We start from the raw sequence: 24031 nt of genomic DNA, 5'->3' as shown, positions 1-24031 counted from the left end.
ATACAATTATTACCTTAATGTGGTAGGGGAAGAGTTCTCCACAAAACACTTGACATTAAAAAAAAAAAAAAACGACTTTATATGAGGTTAGAAATCAGTACTATGAGCTCCAGGGCAGGTATTAGAACTTCCTTTCTATCCCCAGGGATCCACATATAGCAAGTGTTTTAATTAGCATATGCTGAAATGTGAATCTTAAACATTTTTGTTCAAGATATAAGCATAATGACTAGGAGCAGGGCCTGTCTCCACTACCATGCTGTGATGCCATACTAATTTCTTCTACTCTATTCCTAGTCTGTTTTGAGACATACATGCTAAGGCTAATGAACAGGTGGTCACAGGTGAAAGTGAGAGGTTCAGGCAAGGAAGGGGTCTTTTTGATCTGGCTAACAGGGTAAATGGTGGAGCCATTCACCAAGACAAGTGCAGCAGCAGGAGACATAAAATTGTGAGACAAGGCATAGAGCTTAGTTTTGACCACCACATTGAGCTTTCAGAATCTGTAACACATCCTAGTGAGAAGAAGTTTCAGTAATATAGGAGCAAAGCCAGACTTCAGTGAGCAGAAGAGCAAGAGGAAGGTAAAAGAGGCAGAACACAGCCTGGCACAAGCAGGCCAAAATCCTAAGACACTTTTGACTCTTCCCTCATGCTGTACCTATCCAGACCATGACTGTGGCTTTTAGAAGTACTGCTCAGTTCTCACTTCTCTCATTTCTCCTGTTTTCTATTTCAAGCCCTCACTAGGCCACGTTACTGCAATACTTGCCTGACTAGTCTCCCTGCCTCTGGTCTCTCTCCATCTTCTTCTAAGCAGTCTCACAAAATATGGTCCTGAAAATGTCACTTTTCTGATGAAAGCTTTAAATAGTATCTCCATGTCCAAGACCCTGCAAAACAGTATTCTGACCTCACTTTTCTTTCATTCTTATCTCTATTTCCAGTGGTCAACATGCTTATCCCAATGTCTGCCTAAGGATTTGTCATCTCCATACTACTTCAGAGGACACTGCTCCATCTGAATATGAAACAGAGAGGTAAGTCAGGTAGGTAGTCAGGTACCTACCTGAAATCTCTCTTAGTTTCTCCGTCTTTCCCTCAGTCACACCCATTTTGTTGCCAAGAAACAAAACAAATATGATCTTCTAGAAGTACTTTACAATGGATACCATACTAATACTTATCAACTGAGGAGGGAAATAGGGAGAAAAAATAGAAAATTTATCTTTATTATGTCCTAGGTTCTTTACATATGCTATTTCATTTAACCTCATTCTTCACAGCCTAGCCCAGATTTCTGCATCTCCACAAAGGCTTTCCATTAGAATGGGATCTCACTTTCCTTTGAACCCCTGTAGCACATTCTGTCTCTTCTGATCCCGATGAAGAGATTATAAATTCTTTAAAGGCAAAGATTATAAATCTCTTTATATCCACCTCTTATGGCTGCTAGTCATAACGTAAATCTGAAGAAAAAGTGTGGATTTTTTTTTTTGAGACGGAGTTTCGCTCTTGTTGCCCAGGTTGGAGTACAATGGTGCAATCTCAGCTCACCGCAACTCCGCCTCCTGGGTTCAAGTGATTCTTGTGCCTCAGCCTCCCGAGTAGCTTGGATTACAGGCATGTGCCACCACGCCTGGCTAATTTTGTATTTGTAGTAGAGGCAGGGTTTCCCCATGTTGGTCAGGCTGGTCTCAAGCTCCCAACCTCAGGTGATCCACCTGCCTCAGCCTCCCAAAGTGCTGGGACTACAGGTGTGAGCCACCATGCCTGGCCCCCAAATTTTAAAATTTAATGAATATTATTTAATTTTAAACCTCAGTAATTAATGATAGTGTTGAGGAAGGGTTTTAAAAGAAAATTTATTCTAAAAGTATCAGAAAAACACATTCCAAAAGTTAATAATTTTGCTTGATTTTAATATGTTACTCAGAAAATTACTTTAAAGAGAATACACATGAATATAAAATGAGAGAAAAAAACGCACATTTTTATTTGTTTGTCTTTCTGACTTAACCCCCAGTAAAAAAGAACTATATTTGTATTGTTCCTCTAAGCTGAAAAAGAAGTTAGCAGAATAAACAAGGCAATATGTGTACTGGTTTCTCTTTGCTGCCACCATCTTTCCTGCCAGATGGGCCATAAATTATTGGTTAAGACAATAATTTTGAACCAAAGCAGTAATTAGCTGGCAGTAAACATGTTTGCATCCATTAAATACTCTTTGAAAAGGCTTTAATTATATCTACATGATCTAAAATCACTCACTGGACTAATCAATCCTCTCTTCTAAAACTTGCATCATTATCTTTCTAACTTTGTCAGGTAATGACCTACTGACTTCCCTCTCTCAGTTTTTCCCTCTTTCCCTCAGTCACACCCATTTTTGTTGCCAAGAAACAAAACAAATATGATCATCTAGAAGTACTTTACAATGATACCATACTAATATTCACTTATTAACTGAGGAGAGAAATAGGAAGAGAGAAAACTTATCTTTATTATGTCCTAGGTTCTTTACATAGGCTATTTTGTTCAACCGTGTAAAAGCCCTAGAAGGCAGGTCTTATATGCCCATTTACAAGTGGTTAACTGAAACTCAGTTACATAAGCTGCCTAAGGTCATATAGCCAGGAAATGGTGAAACCAGGATTTGGACCAAGTTTGCTTAATTTCCAAGCCAATGCTGGTGCCATTCACCTTCTTTACATCTCTATTTCATGGACCTTAAAAATTCTACACATTTTAATATTTTTTTGCAAAGACTATTTTAGGTGTGATCTAAAAAAAATTTTTTACAGCAAAGATTTAAAATTAAACAGGTCTTTAAACATATTCCTGGTATTGTTTTCCCAAAGGACTACAGATTGAAATAATTTTTGCTTCAGAGAAATAAATAAGATTTTTATATGTTAAAAAACAAAACTTTCAAGATGTAAAGTTCAAAGTGAAGAATTTCAAAATACAAAATACACCATAACCAACCCATATTTATCAGATCTGTTTAACTGTCAAACTGCCACAGACTATTCAGAACTAAATTGAGCCTTCAAGTCCATTTCCAATAATCTTTATCTCTATTGAATTGAAGAAAAAGAGATAGATAAATGCTTCTCTTCTATGTCTGCTGATTGATTTGTTGATTGACAATCATGATCTCTTCCAGGGAGTGTCATGTTGAGCAAATAGTCCCTAAAACATATTTTATATTTTTTCTTTTTTTTTGTATTTTTAATAGAGATGGGTTTCACCATGTTGGTCAGGCTGGTCTTGAACTCCTGACCTCAAATGATCCACTCACCTCAGCCTCCCAAAGTTCTGGCATTACAGGCATGAGTCACCATCCCCATCCGCTAAAACATATTTTTTTTAAGAATTCCTGAATCTTCAGTTACTCACAGAATGCATACATAGAAGCACAGGAATGAACTTGCAAATATAGTCAGCAGGCTCGTAAACTTGGGAGATAAAAATAAAAAATGGCTTTCTGACTTAGGATGGGAAACCCTATATGCAGGTCAGTATCCAAATGAATGTTTCTATCTAGTGGCTCATTAACCTATTAGCTCCCCCACCGTTTTCCTTTCTCTCTAATATATAGCGTCTTTTTAAAGCACACAGAAAAAAATTTAGGTATAATTTTTATTACAGGATTCTGACAGGGAAGAGTAAAAATGAAAAGTACTTTTTAACAGATGTAGTTGCTTACAAGTAGAGGAAGAGTCACCTCTATTATACACTATCCCATTTTATCAAACATATACCAGGAGACTAGTCATTAAGTCCTTTGTCACAGCAAAGAAAGTAAGGAGGGTACTGGCTTTAAACTGATTTGAGTTTGTTAGGCATGTCACATAAACTCTCTAAGCCAAGCTCATACAACCCATGGCCCACAGGCTGCATGTGGCCCAGGACGGCTTTGAATGCAGCCCAACACAAATTTGTAAACTTTGTTAAAACACTGAGGCTTTTTTTTGCAATATTTTTGAAGCTCATCACCTATAGCTAGTGTTAGTGTATTGTATGTGTGGCCCAAGACAATTCTTCCTCCAATGTAGCCCAGGGAAGACAAAAGTTTGGATATCTCTGTTTTAAGCCATTATATTTACCTGAAATAGGCTAACTTCTTCCTCAATTGATTGATATAAGGATTTAATGATACATGTAAAAAAATAATTCACTAAGCAAGTCAATATATGTTTTTCCTCTTTCCCTTTCCTAAACAGCATTTCTAATTTTAATGATGAATGGGGGACATAATCAGACTTAGTCCTTCTGAAAAACTGTCATCCTCCAATCTAAGAATTAAAAACAAATAAGCAAACAAGAAGTAGTAAAAGCTAAACTGAAGAATAAACACTAGAAAAGTACGTGAATACCAAAGAAAACAAAAGTAACTTCAAATGCGATGACTTGAAACTCCAATTTTTAATAGAAAAAAAAAATCCAATGAAATACTTTTAATTCACATGAACTGAAATATCCCAGATAGAGAAATGAAAACTTTGAAAAAAGTACTTTCTAAACTCCTGTCTCTATTCTATTGGTGAAAGAGACAGCAGAGTTGAACCCATAAAGCTAACAGTAATGGAATATTAAATAATCCATTAAAATGAGATAAAAGATGGCTAACAGCTTCAGTCTGGTACAACAGCTACTTCTTTTTCTTTATAATCCAATGTACCTATTAAATTACTCCAATCATTAGCAGTAGTATCTGGACCTCTGGCAATCTTTTTGTTGTTTGAAGAATGGAGAAGAAGGAGAAGGCAGAAAGAGTAGTATATCAATACTTTTCAAAATTCAATTCTTCTCGGTCTTTCATTTCCAATCATAACAAGTTATATACTAAATGAAGTTTGAAGAACAAAAAACAAAAATTTTTAAAAACCACAGACATGCCACTACTAATTATATAAAAACAAGCAAGAGTAGAAAAACTATATAAAACTATATATATATTTTGTGATTCCAAGAGGATTAATTTAACAATATCAAATAAGAATGAAAATATATAATACTATATTTTCTAATAAATAAATGATGTTTGTATATCCATCTGACCTACCTTTCACCTTAAACTGAGCAGAACAGTACAAGTCACTTGGCTAACCTGGCATAGTTTAAGATAACTCCAATGAAGAAAGTCCAATTTCCTGATTCTCCCAGCCAAAATAAGCAAACTTAAGTTGGTTTGATCTAACAGCAAGCTCTAGGGAACTTATACATTTACAGTCGAAAAACCAGAACAAGAACCACTATTTTTATTACAAACAGGGAATTTAGAAATCACCCATGACCTCATTTTATAGTCAAGAAAATTAAGGCTCAGTAGTTTAGCTACTAGCCCTAAATCATACAATAAGCATGTAACAAGTTTATCTATGTCCTATGTAGCTAACTTCTTAAATAAATGGAACAGTTAAAAACCTTATTTATAAAAACCAGTTCTAAAATAGTTAATAGTTATTAGACATCAAAGCTTTTGAAAGTAATTTTTTTCTTGTATCAGCTGAAATAATATAATTTTAAAAATGGTAGCACTTTGACTTGAATCAAAATCACAGGCAAAACACATTTGACATTTAAAAATATGCACTGCTATTTGCCTGACTTCCCCAAAGTAAAAATAATTTTAAATAGAATTTTTCGTAGTCCAGTTGTAGTAGTCCTAGGATTAGTTTCAGGTGCAGAAAAAAAAAAAAATATGTATTTTCCAACCCTTTTCAATAATAAATGACAAATCAAAATAAAATCATCTACACTTCTACATTCATTAGAAATCTACAGTATACTGAATCAAGTCTTATTTTTCAGGATATCATGGAAAGACAATGTGTTTGCTTTATTATATGCCCCCAAATTAAAGTAGACACAAATAACAGTTACAAAACAACCCAATTCAAGAAAGTATCTTTATCTTACTTTTTCTTATCTAAATCCTATTTTAAGATATTGAGGTTGGGCCTAAAAGGGAAACCAAATTTTGAATATACACATATATTTTCTTAAAAAATTAGTAGATATACAAGAATAATATTCAATGCAAAAAGTTCACAAAACAAAATTATTGGTAATTTTCTTTTCAAAGACAAAAATGGACTTTCTCTCTCATGTTCTGTCCCTGGGAATTCTTATGTGGAGAAGAGCAGAATTTGGCACAGTGGTCATCATCCAGTGTTCCTACAGTGCTGGCAGGAAAGGGCAGTGCCACCACCATTGAGTGGGGAGAGACTTGGTCTGCTCCTTTCTCTGATCTCCCTTTCCGTGACTGTAAGTTATTTTTCTCCCAAACCCTGCTCTAGATACCTGGCCAACCAGCTATAACTTTCCAGAGTTTTCTCACTATGTTTTAATAGGCCCAGGCAAACTTAAATTTGATTACAAACATGGCAATGACCCAAAAGGCTCTATAAGTTCTTGCCACTTCTACTTCCTTCCTGCCACCTCTCTGACCTTGCTTCTTACCAGTCTGCCTTTACTCACTCTGGCTATACCAGCCTCCCTGACAGAAGGCCAGCACACTGGTTCTTCCCTCTGCTTGGGATACTCATGCAATTCCCCAGAATTGCAGTTTCAAATAGGGTGGTAAGGAAAGCCACAGTGAAAAGGTTATTAGATATCTTGGGAATTAGTATCCCAAGTGAGTAGATGCTCCCTATGTCGCTCACATGCTTTATTTTTCCCTATAACATTTATCCACACAAGATATATTACATATTCTGCTTACTTGTTTATTATCTGTCTCAGTCCTCTAAAATGCTAGTACTATGAAAGCAGAGATTTTTGTCTGGTTTGCTCACTGCTATGTCCCCAGCATCTTCAACAGTGCCTGGCACATGGTAAGAGTTCAGGAAGTATTAGCAAAATAGATAAATGATTCTAAGTTTGGGAAATAATACTGGTGCCTATCAAAAATAGACTACTATATAAGATGCTGTCAAATACAAATAGAGTAAAAAAAAACCATGGTCTTTGCTCTTAAAAGAGTCTTCTTGAAGAACCAGGACTAATATACATGGGGTAATTAGTGAATAACAAGCAATGCTAGGTAAGACTATTAGCTAATTAGGTGTATTTGTGTAAGACTCATGGAATTGCCCTTGTTAGTCCTGATTATACTTAGTGTATAATTAAATGCTGAACTGAATGGCATAAACTACTTCATACAAGTTCAGAAGGGGAAAAGGAATGAGGTGCAACAGTAGGAACAGACTGTGGGCAGGAGACATTCGATTTGGGTTAGTGGATGTGAACGCATGCACTGGCAGTGAACAGGTGGTGGGCATTTCAGATGAAGTGAACTTCATGAGAGGGCATAAAGGCAAGGGAAGGATGGTGAGAAACCTATCCTAAATGGAAGAGAGGACATTCAGTGATGAGTGGTCGTGATCTGGAGAGTACAACGTGAGGAGAACTTGATTACGGAGAACACAACCTTCTGAGCAGAGGGCTTAGTCTGGATAGAATCTCATAGCATGTGCTGTTGTCTGTGCCCAGCTTGGATCTCCTGGAACCCTCCTAACAGTTTGCTACGCCCCTCCCTCAGGTGTTTCTTTCATTGCTGCTAATGGTTCACACCAGTCATTTTTTTTTTTTTTTTTTTTGAGACAGAGTTTCACTCTTGTTGCCCAGGCTGGAGTACAATGGCATGATCTCAGCTCACTGCAACCTCCACCTCCCGGGTTCAAGCGAGTCTCCTGCCTCAGCCTCCTGAGTAGCTGGGATTACAGGCATGTGCCACCACACCCAGCTAATTTTTTGTATATTTAGTAGACATAGGGTTTCTCCATGTTGGTCAGACCGGTCTCGAGCTTCCAACCTCAGGTGATCTGCCCACCTTTGCCTCCCAAAGTGCTGGGATTACAGGCATGAGCCACTATGCCCAGCCACCACACCAGTAATTTTCTTTGGAAGCAATAGAAGCTACCTCCTACTCCTCTTCTCTCTGTTTACTCACATAACACACTTTCAGGACAGCTGATGGCTAATAACTAATCAATACAAGGAAGGGGATACAAAAGCCCAGTTTCATTGCATCAAGGCAAGACCAACTCTCTGTAGTGCAATTTTGTTCCCAAATTTCCTGCTGAATCAAGTGAAGCTGGATATCACCTGAAATCACACCTTTGCTCATCTCAGTTTCTTCTGCTTCCCAACGCTGTTTCACTCACTCCCTTCCAAGTAACATTTTAAAGGACTCCCTTACTGTATCACTTGCACATAAGAATCTCCATCTTAGGCTCTGCTCTAGGAAACTGGACTAAGCCAAGTCTGTGAATGATAGTAGTACATATTAATGCAGAAAACTTCAAGCTTATGAAGGAAAGAGTTGGACTAAGAAACTACTCTTGCAGGTAATTCAGTTTGGAAGAATTCAGAGCAGTCTGGTCGGTGAGAAGTGGGATGAAGAAGTGACCAGAGGTCAGTTAAGAATGCTGTTCAGGCCAGCTGCAATGGCTCATGCCTGTAATTCCAGCACTTCGGGAGGCTGAGGCGGGCAGATCACTTGAGGTCAGGAGCTCGAGACCAGCCTGGCCAACATGATAAAACCCCATCTCTACTGAAACTACAAAAAAAGTCAGTCAGGCATGGTGGCATGCACCTGTGATCCCAGCTACTCGGGAGGCTGAGGTAGGAGAATCCCATGAACCTAGGAGGTGGAGGCTGCAGTAAGCCGAGATTGTGCCACTGCACTCCAGCCTGGTGACAGAGCAAGATTCAGTCTAAAAAACAAAAAAAGTGCTGTTCAAATTCAGAAAACATACTTGCTTGGATATAAAAGAGAAAACTTAAGGAGAGAATGATGCTGGCATAGAGAAGAATCAAAGATATCTCTTCAAAGTTGTATTTTTTCCTTAAAAGGCAAAAGTATTTCTTCAGTAGCACTGTCAATGTTATACTATGAATTTTGCTAACCACACACACACTATGAAAACAAGCTGACATTACCTAACACAAGAAATGTTCAAAAACTTGAAGAGAACTTCAGTGAATAACAATGGGACTCTACAACATTTTGGGTCCTTGAATGTTTATTATTTAGAAATGTGAAGATACGATTAAGATGTTTGTAACGAGTCAATTTTTTAAGTTGGTTTGTTAGACTTTGTATTTAAGCAGCCTAAAACAATCTTTATTAGAATCAGTAGCAGATTACTTAAATTGGAACAGCATCCAAACAGGGCAACATCTGGTTTTTATCTATTCTTATGAGGCCCAGAAGTGTTTTCAGTAGAAAATAAGATACTGGTTCCTCGGTCATAAAATAAGCAGCATAATGTGAAAACAAGCAGGCTGGTATGAAAGAAATTATATGCAACCCATGAAAGAGCTCATATCCTTACATAAACTTCCAGTTTTAGAATGTGTAAAACACCCTGTCAACATCTCTATTTGTTTTTGCTTTCTTGATATCTCAAATAAGTTAAGCTTCTTGACCTCTTCGTTTCCCTTCAAAATTTATACTTGGTAAAATAAGAATGACTACTTTCATTTGATTAGTAACAACTTTCACGTTCCATGTCTCAATATAGAGAACAGAAGAATACTAATGAAACAAATTTTTTTAGCAACCAATTACCTTTCTCATTGACTACTTTTCTACGCATTAAAATGTAAAGCTAATAGTCTATCACAATTTAAAATACAAATAAACATTGATTCAGCAGTCCCACTAAAAAGAATTTCTTTTTAAAAAACTTTTTTAAAAAGACCCTGAAGAGGAAACTGGTTAGAAACTCATGATACATCAAAATAGATCTGTACGTCCACATCAGTCTAAGTTTGTAAAAACAATATCCTATTCAGTTTTCATACCAAATTGATACTCACTCAGACAGGTAAATATAATTTATCCTGTAGAAATCCTTTCCCTAGTAGTACCTCGGACAGCAGTTGCAAAAAACAGAGAAGCAATGCCTAAGTGTTTTTCATAAAACACTACTCCTAGGATAGGCTCCGTGAAAAAGGTTCCATAGCCAAATATATTGGGAAGGTACCATGCTTTAATTCCCTCTTTTTAAAATTTTTTTGTTTTTTGGAGGCAGGGATAGACTGTCACTTCATTACCCAGGCTGGAGTGCAGTGGCATGATCTCAGCTCACTGCAATCTCTGCCTCCCAGGTTCAAGTGATTCTCCTATCTTGGCCCCCGAGTAAAGGGATTATACTTTCTACTTTTATATTTACCTGTCTGAGTGAGTATCAATTTGGGATTACAGGCATGCACCACCACACCCATCTAACTTCTGTATTTTTAGTAGAGACTGGGTTTCACTATGTTGGCCAGGCTGGTCTCAAACTCCCGACCTCCGGTAATCCACCTGCCTCGGCCTCCCAACATCCTGAGATTACATGCATGAGCCATGGCATACAGGCTATTTCCTTCTTAAAGATTCATAATATGCATGACAATTTATAGAAGACTAAGACAATCATATGCAATATAATTATGGAACGGATTGGGGAGGGACAAAAATGGTGTTTTCCAAATTTGATAGAATTCAGAACACTTTTTGTAATCATCAAAAACAAGATTTGCTTAAAACTCTCCATAACTACCTCATATATGATCAAGCTACCTTCTTCCTAAAGCTGAAGGTTTCACAGCTACCATCCTGTCAGTTTCCATTCCCTCTTTCTCCTCCCTTGTCTTTAACTCAGGATACTACAGTATTATGACTTTATAAGTCATAATAACCACAGAGAACTTCAACAAATATAACTCCTGGTCTTTCCTTCCAGAAATTCTGATTCAGCATAGAAATCAGTATTTTCAACAAGCACTCTGGGTGATTTTGGTACAGGTTTCAAATGATGGGATACTCAAAATACCTGATATTTTATAAATAATGTGATGATTAATTATTTTATAATTGTGGCCAGACTGACTTTAGAAAGTAGTAAGTTCAAAAAGTTCAGCCTTCAAATGAGTCCATTAAAAATTATTTTTCTACCCAGAAAAAAAAAGAGAAAAGGACAAACCAAGGAAAGCCGTATCATACCCTAAAAGAATACCCTTTAATATACTGCTCAGAATTTTACTTAACGAAAAGAATTCTTAGGATGCACTCCATTGAAAAATTTCAAGAATTCCTGAATTCTCTGGAATTGTATACACAATTTTCTTTTCTTTTTTTTTTTTAAAGACAGGGTCTCGTTCTGTCACCCAGGCTGGAGTGCAGTGTCACAATCAGAGTTTACTGCAACCTTGACCTCTTGGGCTCAAGCAATCCTCCCGCCTCAGCCTCCTGAGTAGCTGGGACTACAGGCACATGCCACCACACCTGGCTAACTTTTTTATGTTTTGTAGAGACAAGAACTCATTATAGTGGCCAGGCTGGTCTCAAACTCCTTAGGTCAACCAATCCTCCCACCTTGGCCTCCCAAAGTGCTAGGCCCACACAATTTTCATTAGTATGGGAATACATGCCTTTTGATGGGGAAATAACTCATAGCTTTCAGCAATTCTCATGCTGCTCAGTTATCCAATTTAAGAACCATTATTATTTTTTATTTATTTACTTGAAACGATGGTAGCAGAAACTGAATCTTAGTTAACATCATGAATCAGACAAACAAAAACACATTCCTCAATGTTGTTTTCTCTTTCAGGGACAAATAAAAAACAACTTACCTTTGCAGAGTCATATTCAAAGAGCCTGTACAACCCTTAATCTTATTCTGGGCTTCAAGATGAGTCATTCCTTGTGCACTTATTCCATCAATGGTGAGAACCACATCACCTATTCTTACATTTGCCTGGGCTGCCTTGCCGCCATCTTTTAGCTGTAATAAATATATTTCATTAGGCGTGTCACTCTTTGAAAAAAAATAATAAATACTGATAAAAATTATACTTTTTCTTGTACCAAAAGTATATTAATATACTATTAAAGTAACACAAAACTATCTCGTTTAACATGTAAAGAATTTTAGCATGTAAAGTTAAAATTCAAATAATTTTCATGTTTATTTTCTTAAATTATTTGCTCTCTTTTAAAAAAAAGGAAATAATTTTCTGAGAAAGATTCCTCGACCATTTCTTCATTGTGCAACAGTAGTTGTGTGATTTTTATGAATCAAGAAGAGAAGTAACAACAAAAACTTCACATTTTAGCAGAATAAAAAGAATGCAATCTGAATGGGGTTTTTATACTCTTTTAGAAGTAATTTTTTAAAACTCTTTTAACAGCTGTATTTTTGTTTGAGCACAAAGAGGAATAGAGAGGGAAGATCTGCTAAACAATCCTTCCTGTTGAGTCCAGTTCATATGCAGGGTTCAGGGATTGAAGTCTTTCAGATTCCAAGCCCAAGTCTTTCATACTGAGTGCGCTTCCTGCTCTAGGCATTTATCCTCAGAAGGGAAACTCTTTGTATCTGGGACAACGAGACTTTTTTGTGTGTATCACAGTCCTTAATCCTTAGTCTTTCTTCCCCTGCTCAATAAAATCTTCTATGTGTTTTCGTTATTTAGTTTGATCTCCTTCAAATTTCGTGTGTATATACTTCATTGCCCCAAAAGAAGCAGATATAATATTGCACTAGATGAGTGACAGTGAACTCTTCATAGATACCTAGAAATATGAAACAAGTACAAATTAAAGAAACCATTCAAATTGAAATGACAACTCAGCATTCAATAAGTACAAATAGATCACACTGAATACTGAGTTGCTGGAAGATGAGTGAGACTAGGCCTAAAAAAGCAAGTAAATAACTAGTATTCCTCTAGTACTTGAAACTAAAATCTTAGTTTCTGTTTGTGATGATGAAAAAGTTCTAGAAATAGATAGGACGGTTCCACAATACTGTGAGTATTCAGTGAATGCAACATTTTAAAATAATAAACCATTTTGGGAGGCTGAGGTGGACAGATCACTTGAGGTCAGGAGTTTGAGACCAGCTTGGCCAACACGGTGAAACCCTGTCTGCACTATAAATACAAAAATTAGCTGGACATGGTGGTGCATGCCTGTAATCCCAGCTACTCAGGAGGCTGAGACAGGAGAATCGCTTGAACCCAGGAGGCACAGGTTGCAGTGGGGCAAGATCGCGCCACTGTACTCCAGCCTGGGTGACAGAGCAAGACTCCGTCTCCCCCCAAAAAATAAAAAATAAAATAAAGTGGTAAACACGGTTAAATTTTATGTTATATAATTTTATCACAATTTAAAAAAAAACTAATGATTTTAGAAAATATTTAAAGAAAACAGTTCTGAAAGTGAGCTATATACTACTTTCTCTGGGACTTTGGGAAGGTCATTTCACTTATGCTATCAGGTTATCATAATGATTATATACAGATAATACAGTTCAATAAATTTTAGCTATTAATGTATTATTATTCCCTTGACCTCAGATTATTGATCTGAGAAATGTGGGGCCTGCACCAGATGATCTTAAAGGCCTTCTAAGGTCCCTGCTAGTTTTAAAAGTTTACCTGTGAGCTGCTACCTATACAAAGTTACAGGTTTAATCCTAAAATAAAAGTCAAATCTGGAAGACTTCTGTGACACAAAGGGACATCTATTCCCTACTAAAATCAGCAAATGAATTGAAATTTGTAATTTTTGTAACAAAAGAAAATATAAACATAAGTCATCCTAGATTTTATTTTAGCAAAGAAGGGCAGGTATTTAAAAAAAAATTAGGCCTGGCTTGGTGGCTCACGCCTGTAATCCCAGCACTTTGGGAGACCAAAGTACGTGGATCACCTGAGGTCAGAAGTTCGAGACCAGCCTGGTCAACATGGTGAAATCCCGTCTCTACTAAAAATACAAAAATTAGCTGGGCATGATGGTGGCTGCCTGTAATCCCAGCTACTCAGGAGGCTGAGGCAGGAGAATTGCTTGAACCCAGGAGGAGGAGACTGCAGTGAGCTGAGATTGTACTACACTCCAGCCTGAGCAACAGAGTGAGACTCCGCCTCAAAAAATAATAATAATAAAATAAAATAAATTAAAAAAAATAAAAAATAATTAACCAGAAATAGAATGCAGTTAAATTACTTCACCATCCTCACCTAAAGTAGTCTTAAAACAGAAACACTGAAATTTATGGGCACTTGTTCTAAATTTACCCAAAAGAAGCAACTTAAATACTCCTAGTTAGTATTAATATAAAGGTAATGAACAATGTAGAAAGTAATGGAATCAAAGACAATGCCATAACCAAATAACTTTTCTTATTCTGCTCCCCTTACATACTTGATCTCTTGAGACTTTATCATCTCAAGATGTTCAAAACCAATTTCTTAGAATTACCTTTATTTCTAGGACTGCTTTTATTCTGTCACCCTTATTTTCAGATCATAGAGCACAGGAATCCCATAGCCACATAGATTCTGCTCCTTCTTTAAGTACCACATCTAGGAAAATTTCTAAATGTACCAATGTAAATTAATCTGTCCATCCTTCCGCTCCTCTCCTGTGATACTCCAAGTCTTGCTCCTCTTTCACCTTGACCCTGCCTATAGCCTACTCGCCTTCCACTAGAGTTTTCTACAGACCTTCCCTACCTTCACATGCTCCATATTTGTCTTTTACATTCCCGAATGGTGGCCCCACTACCTCTCATACTGGAGAGTTCTAATCACATCAACTCTCTTTATAAAATGAGAGTAGAAAAACTGCAAATGTCTTCTGCAAGTGTCTACATTATAGGAATATAATGTAAAGAAAAAAAAAGCCATCTATAATTTGTCACCAATCTGTTTCCAACTTCAAAACAAGCTCCATAAGATCAGGGTTATGTTTTATAATTTGCTCTTCTCCTAGAGTCTTGAATATTGTAGGTCTTCTAAAACTTACACAACTTCCCTTAGTAACTTAGTACAATAAGTATTAAGAACTTAACTGTACTGAATCTCAATTCTTTCTCAACCAATTAGCACAAATGGAAACAAATGCCCATCATCATCTGAACAATTTTTCATATATTTAAAATGCCAAACTCCTTTTTTTTTTTTTTTTTTTTTTACAGTTTTTCAGGTTGATAATATTAATCATCTTCAGTTTTTGACACTGATGTCTTTTTGGAATCTCTAACCATCTTCATTATTCTCTACCCCAGCTTCCTACTTACATATCGTAAACTTAAGGGCATGATGAGCTTGAACTAATGCTATATATAGTGGGAAATGCCCAATACACAGAAAAACAAATTTAGGACTTGTAAAAAGGCAGTACTTAACTAAATATTCCTATGAGCTTCATTTATCCCCAGAACTACTTCCTCAATCTTTTCACTCATTAGAAAGATAAATGTTGCTTTCCTCTTAATTGGGTAGGATGTAGCATTATGAATATGAGGAGCTAAGGAAAGACTACAAAGTCATTCATTATTTGCATAGCTCTTTGTTTGTTTCACTGTTGAATTTCAAGCCTGAATAGCTTACATTTGTTTAAAGCAATAGTACTTTTCTGTCATTAGTACATCTTGAACACAGCAGCCAGAAGTGTGTGTGTATTTCATAAATGCACAGCATAGGAAGGAAGCAGTTGTGGGAGGCTCCTGGGTTGAGCTCAGTATAAATCAAACTAATCACAAGCAAATGCTTCTTTTTTGATCTTTAAATGCATTTTTCAGTATTGCTATCCAATCCAATTTTCCACAGACTTAATTGTAGCTGTGTGCTTCTTCAAAAACATTACTTTGTGGTCTCACTTTAGTTGCAAGCACACATGGCTGTACATGTTGGAACTACCTCTGAGTTCAGGTCTGTTCACTGATGCTGAAATGAAGGAAAACCAGAAAACTGTATGCTTTTGAAGAGAGTGTTATCTTTACGAAGCCTCCGCATTAACTTTGGTAGGAAAGGATCTAATATCAATTATCTGTACTCAGATTAAAACTCATCCCTGGGAACAGCTGCATTTTAATCCTTTTATCTGTAATCATAGATTATAAGAAGCCTTCTCTTGGAAAGGAAGTGCAGTCTTTAGCAAGCAGGTAGGAAAGACTGTGGGAGTTTGGAGGAGAATGTAAAAGAAAATGGAATCAGAGCCTTGAGCTTACCCATCCTACTTTACTAGGAAAGACCCAAAGGTAAATTTTTTTCAGTCATTTTAGGAAGGTAGCTCCTCTCACATAGTGTTTTACTATCCTGAGAAAGAAATGACCTGGAAAAAGTAATTAGTACTATCTACAAAGCACGAACAGTAAGTTGGGGACTTTGTGGGATGCTTCATCATTCCTCTCTATTGTAAGGTAGTGGTAGTTTGTTTTACAGATGGAAAAACAGAGCTTCAACATGATTAAATAACTTGTCTATGTCCATACAACAAATAAGACCACAATACCGAACACAGGCTTTGAAGTCAGGCAAATGAGTTAATATTCATGTTCTGCTATTTACTAGTTGTGTGACCTGAATTTACTTGGCCTCTCTAAGTCCCAGTTTCCTTTCTGTGAAAACGAGGACCATAATTCCACCTCATTCACAGAGCTGCTGAGCAGGTTAAATAAAACACCAGCACAGCACGTACCACAAAATGCACAGGAAATGTTCAATATTATTGTTTATTTTTATACGATGCCACAAATTCACATAGGTGGGAAGCCTACTTCAAGGTCATACAGGGCAGAAAAGATAGCGTTTCAAACTGACCAGTCATACCTCCTTCTGGGTTTTCACTTCCTTACTTAAACTTCCTTCTGCTTCTCTAAGCCTAACTTTCCCCTCACTAAGCAACAGAGATGAATATGCCACACATTCAGAATCTAGTTCACTGCACCCTCCTTCCCTGCTTACTACTATCCAATTATGAGTTTTCCAAAACCCATTCCTACAGAATGGTGGCCTCTTGTCACCATTTCCCACGAGAGTTAGGTGTTGCCACTGTACCAAAAGGCCAAAGGATAAGAATCAATAAGGTGATGATGGTGAAGAAGCCTTGAGCTGGAGGTCAGAGAAGGACAGGAATAAAAGAAAAAGAGAGAACACACAGGGAAACGAAGAGTATTAGTACAGATGGTAGAGGAGGGAACCAAGACCATGAGGGAAGAAAGGATCATGAGATGTCTCAGGTGTTGGAAAACGAGATCCAGACCTTATCTCTAGGTGTGAGATAAATCCAAGTACATATGCACAAAATAATATTTCAACTGAACATCAAAATAACCACTAATTATAGAAGAGAGAAGATTCTATGTTTTGATTTGCATTTAAAATAATATACATGAACATAATTAGTAACTATAATTTAGAGTCAATTTTCTCACAGTAATACTTGTGTGTCATTAAACATGTCATCAATTTATTGTTCTCAAATAAAATATATAACTAAAATTACCCAAAATGCTTAGCCTCCACATACAATGTTCCAGCATTTGTTCCTAATCATTTTAACAGTAGGAGAAAAAGTAGTACTGTGTCTTTATAAAATTACTCTGAAAATAAAATACTAGTATCTCAAGACAGCAAAACACTTTGACAAGGAACTCAAAAGTGCACTAAGTAGAAAACTTATCCACAAAGAAATATGTTATTTAGGACTTATAAGGAGTTAGATATACCTGCTACACTAGCCCTTGCCCTTAGCTATTACCTCTTGATAGCACTTCCATCACAAACAAGCCAATAGAGCTTCATTTATAAAAATTATAACCCATTATGGCAGATACCTTTTTAAATAAGTCTAACCATCTAAGATGTCTCTTAAATATAATCATTCAATATAGCTGCTATATGCCCCAAGCTTTTCCATAAAAAGGCACAATGTTTAGCAATAACAGTGACTCCAATGTGTTAGAATTCTCTACGTATGAAATTTATCCTTCTGAATTGTAGGAAAGAGTATGTACACAAAAACCTCTATTTGCTTTTTCTTGGAAATAAGCCAGCAGTTGCCAAACTAAGAAAATAGTCATCGGCAATAGAAATGATTTATAATACAGCCAGGTAACACCATTTTAATAGTCAGATGTTTACTAAATAGAACAATTTATGCTGATTCAAAAGAAATTTACTTTGGTGATTCTCCTTTAATGTACTACAGGCAACGAGTAGGAGATGTACTTACATAATGAGCCACTACCAAAGGGCAAGTTTCAATCTTCTGCATATTTTCAACAAATATGGAATGCCTGGAAACACATGACCCTAACACCACGGGTATGGCAGGAATGCCATCAGACACAGTAAATGTAAAAAAGGTACACATAAACATGAGAGCTACAAAAAGAAACACTAACAGAAATTTCCCATGTCCAAAAACCCTGGGAACCAAACCATGGGAAAATGAAAGCTGTTGTTTTTCTAACAGTGCTGTTACCAAAATTTGAAGAATTATGCTAATAAAATTATATCAATTTGACAAACAAGACTTTCTTGAGGCAGCAAAAGCACTGAGAAAGGTGTCACTTTTCTTAAAATCTACTTAATGAGCAATCTTGAATTTTGTTTTAAAGTGTATTTTCCAGTACCTGCTGTCAAATAAAAAATTTGAATCTGAACCAACCATGAGACTACGGTTGACAGTTTCTAGTTATCTCTCTCCCACATACTTCCCAGGATACCATAAACATGACTATGGGACTTTTTGCATCACCATCCCCTTGCAAAACACCTATGTAAGAATGTATGAGGATTACACCTATAACAGAGAACTTTCACAGAACTTGTTTTCCTGCCAACAATACGTACTACTCAACCCACTACCAAATAGCACAAATAAATAAAATTCTGATAGAGTTTTTTACTAGCAACTGAGGAACTAGTAAAGGGAGCAGAAGTAAAGAAAACATGTGAAGTGCTGATTTTCTCCCAATATACAAATTAAAGCTTTTTTCAAATTATAACTGGTTTACTATCATCCTAGTGCTTATTAATCTACCTTACAATATTACACTTCAGCACCTAACATTGTTCTATCTTGCACTATTTTTGTTGTTTTATAATGTTGGCACTTTGATCAGACTACAAATACTATTCACTACATTTAAAATGTCAATCTCTGGCTTAGGTGACTAATGTGAACATGCCTCTTAAAAATCTAAGGTTGGGGTGGGCACAGTGGTTCATGCCTATAATACCAGCACTTTGGTAGGCTGAGGTGAGAGGATCACTTGATCCCAGGAGTTTGAGACCAGCCTGGGAAGCACAATGAGACCCTGTCTCTACAAAAAATTAAAAAATTAGCCGGACATGGTGGTGCATACCTGTGGTCCTAGCTACTCAGGAGGCTGAGGCAGGAGAATGACCTGAACCCAGGAGGTAAAGGCTGCAGTGAGCCGTGATTGCACTCCAGCCTGGGAAACAAGTGAGACCTCATATGGATTAAAAGAGAGAGAGAGAGAGAGAGAGAGAGAGAGAGAGAGAGAAAGAGAGAGAGAGAGACAACTTTGGATTTATTACCTTTTTCTGTGAAATAAAACGATCTGCCTTTTTGTAGGTTAGAATGGTAGGGAAATAAAACAAGCAATCGCTGATATCTCTCTGTAAGCAAACATGGAAAATCCTGACTCAGATGAGCAGTACTTTCTTTAATAGTAGGCCTTATTTTGGTTATGCCAATTTTACTCAAAAGTTAGAGAATACACCTTATATGGTAACAATGAGGAAAATACCTCAAAGTATGTGTCATCCCTTATAAAACCAAACAGAAGAGGGCAATTATGCCTCTTTCCTAATGTAGCCATGGAACTATCTAGTTCAAACACAAGGCTTTTGCTGATACTGCACTGTCTGTTCTAGTACTCTATTTCCTACAATGAACCCTTATTTAGTAAAATAGCATCTTACTCTACTCTACCAAAGGCCTAACAAATAGAAACATGTCTTCATCAACTGATTTACTACTGAGATGTCTCAATAACATTTTTTATTTATAGCTAATCTATATATGTCTAAATCCAAATTGTTAATGTGTGGATATCCTACTAGAAATGTGAAAGTATGGGCCAGGCATGGTGGCTCACACCTGTAATCCCAGCACTTTGGGAGGCCAAAGTAGGCAGATCACTTGAGGTCAGGATTTCAAGACCAGCCTGACCAACATGGTGAAACCCCATCTCTACTAAAAATACAAAATTAGCTGGGTGTGGTGGCACATGCCTGTAATTCCAGCTACTTGACAGGCTGAGGCAGAAGAATTGCTTGAACCCAGGAGAAGGAGGCTGCAGTGAGCCAAGATTATGCCATTGCACTCCAACCTGGGCAAAAAGAGTGAAACTCCATCTCAAACAAAAAAAAAAAAAGAAAAAGAAAGTATGATAGTCTGTAAAAAGAACACATCCATAAACATCTGAAAATTAAACAAAATTTGTTCATTACAGAGAAATCAGTGTTTCTATGTAGTCTACTCTGGAATAATAAGAGAAATGATAGGAAATGTCACAAATAATTATAAAAGACTAAAAGCAAATTAGTCAAATCTAGTATACCTGGGAATGGATTAACAATGATAATCCTACATTTCAACCCTCCCTCAATGATGAGACAAATCTTCTGAAATTGTAAGCAAATTCTGTGCAAGCATGCATGTATTTCCCATTGAGTGGGACCACAGCTTTCCACAAATTCTCAAAGGCGTCTACAACCAAAAAAAATTTTAAGAACTTACGATGTAATGAAACCTGAGAACAGAGTTTCTCCAAGTGTGGTTGGTAACCACCAGGCGAGCATACTTCTACCGTAGGAGTAAAAATCCCAGGCCTTTCAAAACCCACAAGCTAAAGATGTTTCAAAACAAAAGCTCAAGAAAATTTAAGAACTTTTAAAACAGAATACTTATTCCAAATGGCACAAAATCATGATTTCACATGCTAAGGTAAATATAACTTATAAAAACAGGGATTTGCTTTTTAAAAACCTTTATAATCTTCAAAGTGTTAATCATTAACATTTAATAAGGGTCTATTCCAATAAGGCATTACCTTCAATTATAAGAAAAGATATTTAAAAAGAGGCATGGCTCTTTCTCTCACGTACTGTTTTATACTATTTCACTTTTCACATGTGTTCACAACTCTTCATAATACAATGCTCCTCTAATTGTATCTTATATTTCTATTTAGGTCTACTGTACATGAACATAAACACAAAACACAATAAACATCTGATGAACTACTACACTGCAAATCAAAGGCACTTAATAAACAGGCTACTATTTAGACTTTCAAGTCACTTCCTAATTTTTTCATTCTTTTTTTTTTTCTTGAGACAGAGTCTCGCTCTGTTGCCCAGGCTGGAGTGCAGTGGCATGATCTCAGCTCACTGCAACCTCCACCACCCTGGTTCAAGCAATTCTCTGCCTCAGCCTCCCAAGTAGTTGGTATTACTGGCACCCACCACCATGCTGGGCTAATTTTTGTATTTTTAGTAGAGATGGGGTTTCACTATCTTGTCCAGACTGGTCTTGAACTCCTGACCTTGTGATCCTCCCGTCTCAGCCTCCCACCTAATTTTTTTGTTCTTATACATAAAATGATGAATAATATTATACTTCTCTCTTGGCATATGTATCTTTTTCTTTAGAAATTCTTTCTTAAAAGGTATGCACATTTAAAAATAAAATCAGAAGTAAAAAAGGAGATACTACCACTGTTACTGCAGAAATCCAAAGGATCATTAGTGGCTACTATGAAACATTGTATGCCAATAAATTGGGTAATCTAGAAGAAAGGACAAATTCCTAGTCACATAAAACTTACTGAGACTGAACTAGAAGGAAATCCAAAACCTGAATAGACCAGTAGTAAGTAATGAGATCAAAGCCATAACAGAAAGTCTCCCAGTAAAGAAAAGGCTGGGACCCAGTGGCTTCATTGCTGAAGTCTACCAAACATTTGAAGAACTAATACAATCCTACTTAAACTGCTCTGAAAAATAAAAAGGGAAGGAATACTTTCAAATTCATTATATGTGGCCAGTATTACCTTGATTCCAAAACCAGATAAAGATGCATCAAAAAAAAGAAAACCGCAGGCCAGTATCTCTGATGAACATTGATGCAAAAATCCGCAAGAAAATACTAGCAAACTGAGTTCAACAATACAGTAGAAAGATCATTCATCATGACCAAGTGGGATTTATCCCTAGGATGTAAGGATGGCTAAACATATGCAAATTAATCAATGTGATGCATCATATCAACAAAATGAAGGACCAAAACCATATGATCATTTCAATTGATGCTGAAAAAGCATTTGATAAAATTCAACATCCCTTCATGATAAAAACCCTAAAAAAACTGGGGAAACAAGAAATATACCACAACATAATAAAAGCCATATATGACAGACCCACAGCTAGTATTATACTGAATGGGGAAAACTGAAAACCTTTCCTCTAAAATCTGGAACATGACAAGGATGCCCATTTTCATCACTTACTCAACACAGTACTAGAAATCCTAGCTTCTTAGAACAATCAGACAAGGAAAAGATATAAAGGGCACCCAAATTGGAATGGAAGAAGGCAAATTATCCTTATTTGCAGATGATATGATCTTATATTTGGAAAACCCTAAAGAATACACACACACACAAACATACACACATACTTAGTAAAGCTGCAGGATACAAAATCAACATATGAAAATCAATAGCATTTCTATATGCCAAAAATGAACAATCCAAAAAAGAAACCAAAAAAGTAATCCCATTTACAACAGTCAAAAATTAAGAACCTCAGAATTAACTTATCCAAAGAAGAGCTCTACAATGAAAAAATCCAAAGAAAAAAATATCCAAAGAAGAGCTCTACAATGAAATAATCCAATTAAAAAACTGGCAAAAGATTTGAATAGACATTTCTCAAAAGACACATAAATGGCAAACAGGCGTATGAAAAGGTGCTCAACACTGATCATCAGAGAAATGCAAATCAAAACTATGAGATATCATCTCATCCCAGTTAAAATGGCTTTTATCCAAAATACAGGCAATAACAAATGCTGGTGAGGATGTGGAGAAAAGGGAACCCTTGTACACTGTTGGTGGGAATGTAAATTAGTATAACACTATGGAGAACAGTTTGAAGGCTCCTCAAATTAAAAATAGAGCTACTGGCCAGGCATGGTGGCTCATGCCTGTAATCTCAGCACTTTAGGAGGCAGAGGTGGGCAGATCATGAGGACAGGAGATCAAGACCATCATGGCCAACATGGTGAAACCCTATCTCTACTAAAATTACAAAGTTACAAAAATTAGCTGACTGAGGTGGCGCATGCCTGTAGTCCCAGCTACCCAGGAGGCTGAGGCAGGAGAATAGCTTGAACCCAGGAGGCGCAGGTTGCAGTGAGCCGAGATAGAGCCACTGCACTCCAGCCTGGAGACAGAGCAAGACTCGGTCTCCAAAAAAAAAAAAAAAAAAAAAAACTGAGCTACTATATGATCCAGCAATCTCACTGCTAGCTATATACTCAAAAGAAAGGAAATCAGTATATTGAAAAGATAGCTACACTTTCATGTTTGTTGTAGCAGTGTTCACAACAGCCAAGATTTGGAAGCAACCTAAGTGTCCATCAACAGATGAACGGATAAAGGAAATGTGATACATATAAACACTGGAGTACTATTCAGCCATAAAACAGAATGAGACTCTGTCATTTGCAACCACATGAATGGAAGTGGAGATCATTATGTTAAGTGAAAAAAGCTAGGCAGAGAAAGATAAACAGGTTTTCACTTATTTGTGGAACCAAAAAAAACAAAATAATTGAATTCATTGACAGAGAGAGTAGAAGGATGGTTACCCGAGGCTGGGAAAGGTCATGAGGGTGTGTGTATGTGTGTGTGTGTGTGTGTGTGTGTGTGTGTGTGTTGGGGGGGATGGTTGATAGGGAAAATACAGTTAAAAGGAATGTATGAGACCTACTACTTGATAGTACAACAGAGTGACTATAGTCAATAATAACTTAATTGTACATTTTTAAATAACTATAAGAGTGTAACTAGACTGTTTGTAACACAAAGGATAAATGCTTCGGGGGATGGAGACATAATTCTCTATGATGTGATTATTATTGTATTGCATGCCTGTATGAAAATATCTCATGTACCCCATAAATATATACATCTAC

The 24031-nt window shown here is 36.6% G+C and overlaps 1 protein-coding gene across 11 annotated transcripts in view; it reads right to left on the bottom strand.

Annotated features, from left to right (window-relative positions):
- The window catches only part of PDLIM5 (PDZ and LIM domain 5), a 220485-nt gene that overhangs the window by 143238 nt on the left and 53216 nt on the right, over window positions 1-24031 (bottom strand). For all 11 annotated transcript variants that reach the window (XM_012437702.3, XM_012437695.3, XM_064369296.1 and 8 more), the window contains exon 3: window positions 11641-11792. In XM_012437702.3, coding sequence (XP_012293125.3) covers window positions 11641-11792 — 152 coding nt within the window. The remainder of the gene's footprint in view (window positions 1-11640; window positions 11793-24031) is intronic.

This window comes from Aotus nancymaae, unplaced genomic scaffold (assembly GCF_030222135.1).
Source record: "Aotus nancymaae isolate 86718 unplaced genomic scaffold, 86718_ANA_hifiasm-v0.15.2.pri h1tg000006l, whole genome shotgun sequence".
NCBI classification, from domain to species: domain Eukaryota; kingdom Metazoa; phylum Chordata; class Mammalia; order Primates; family Aotidae; genus Aotus; species Aotus nancymaae.
Note: the sequence above shows the minus strand (reverse complement) of the source record. Positions and strands in the feature narration are given on the sequence as shown.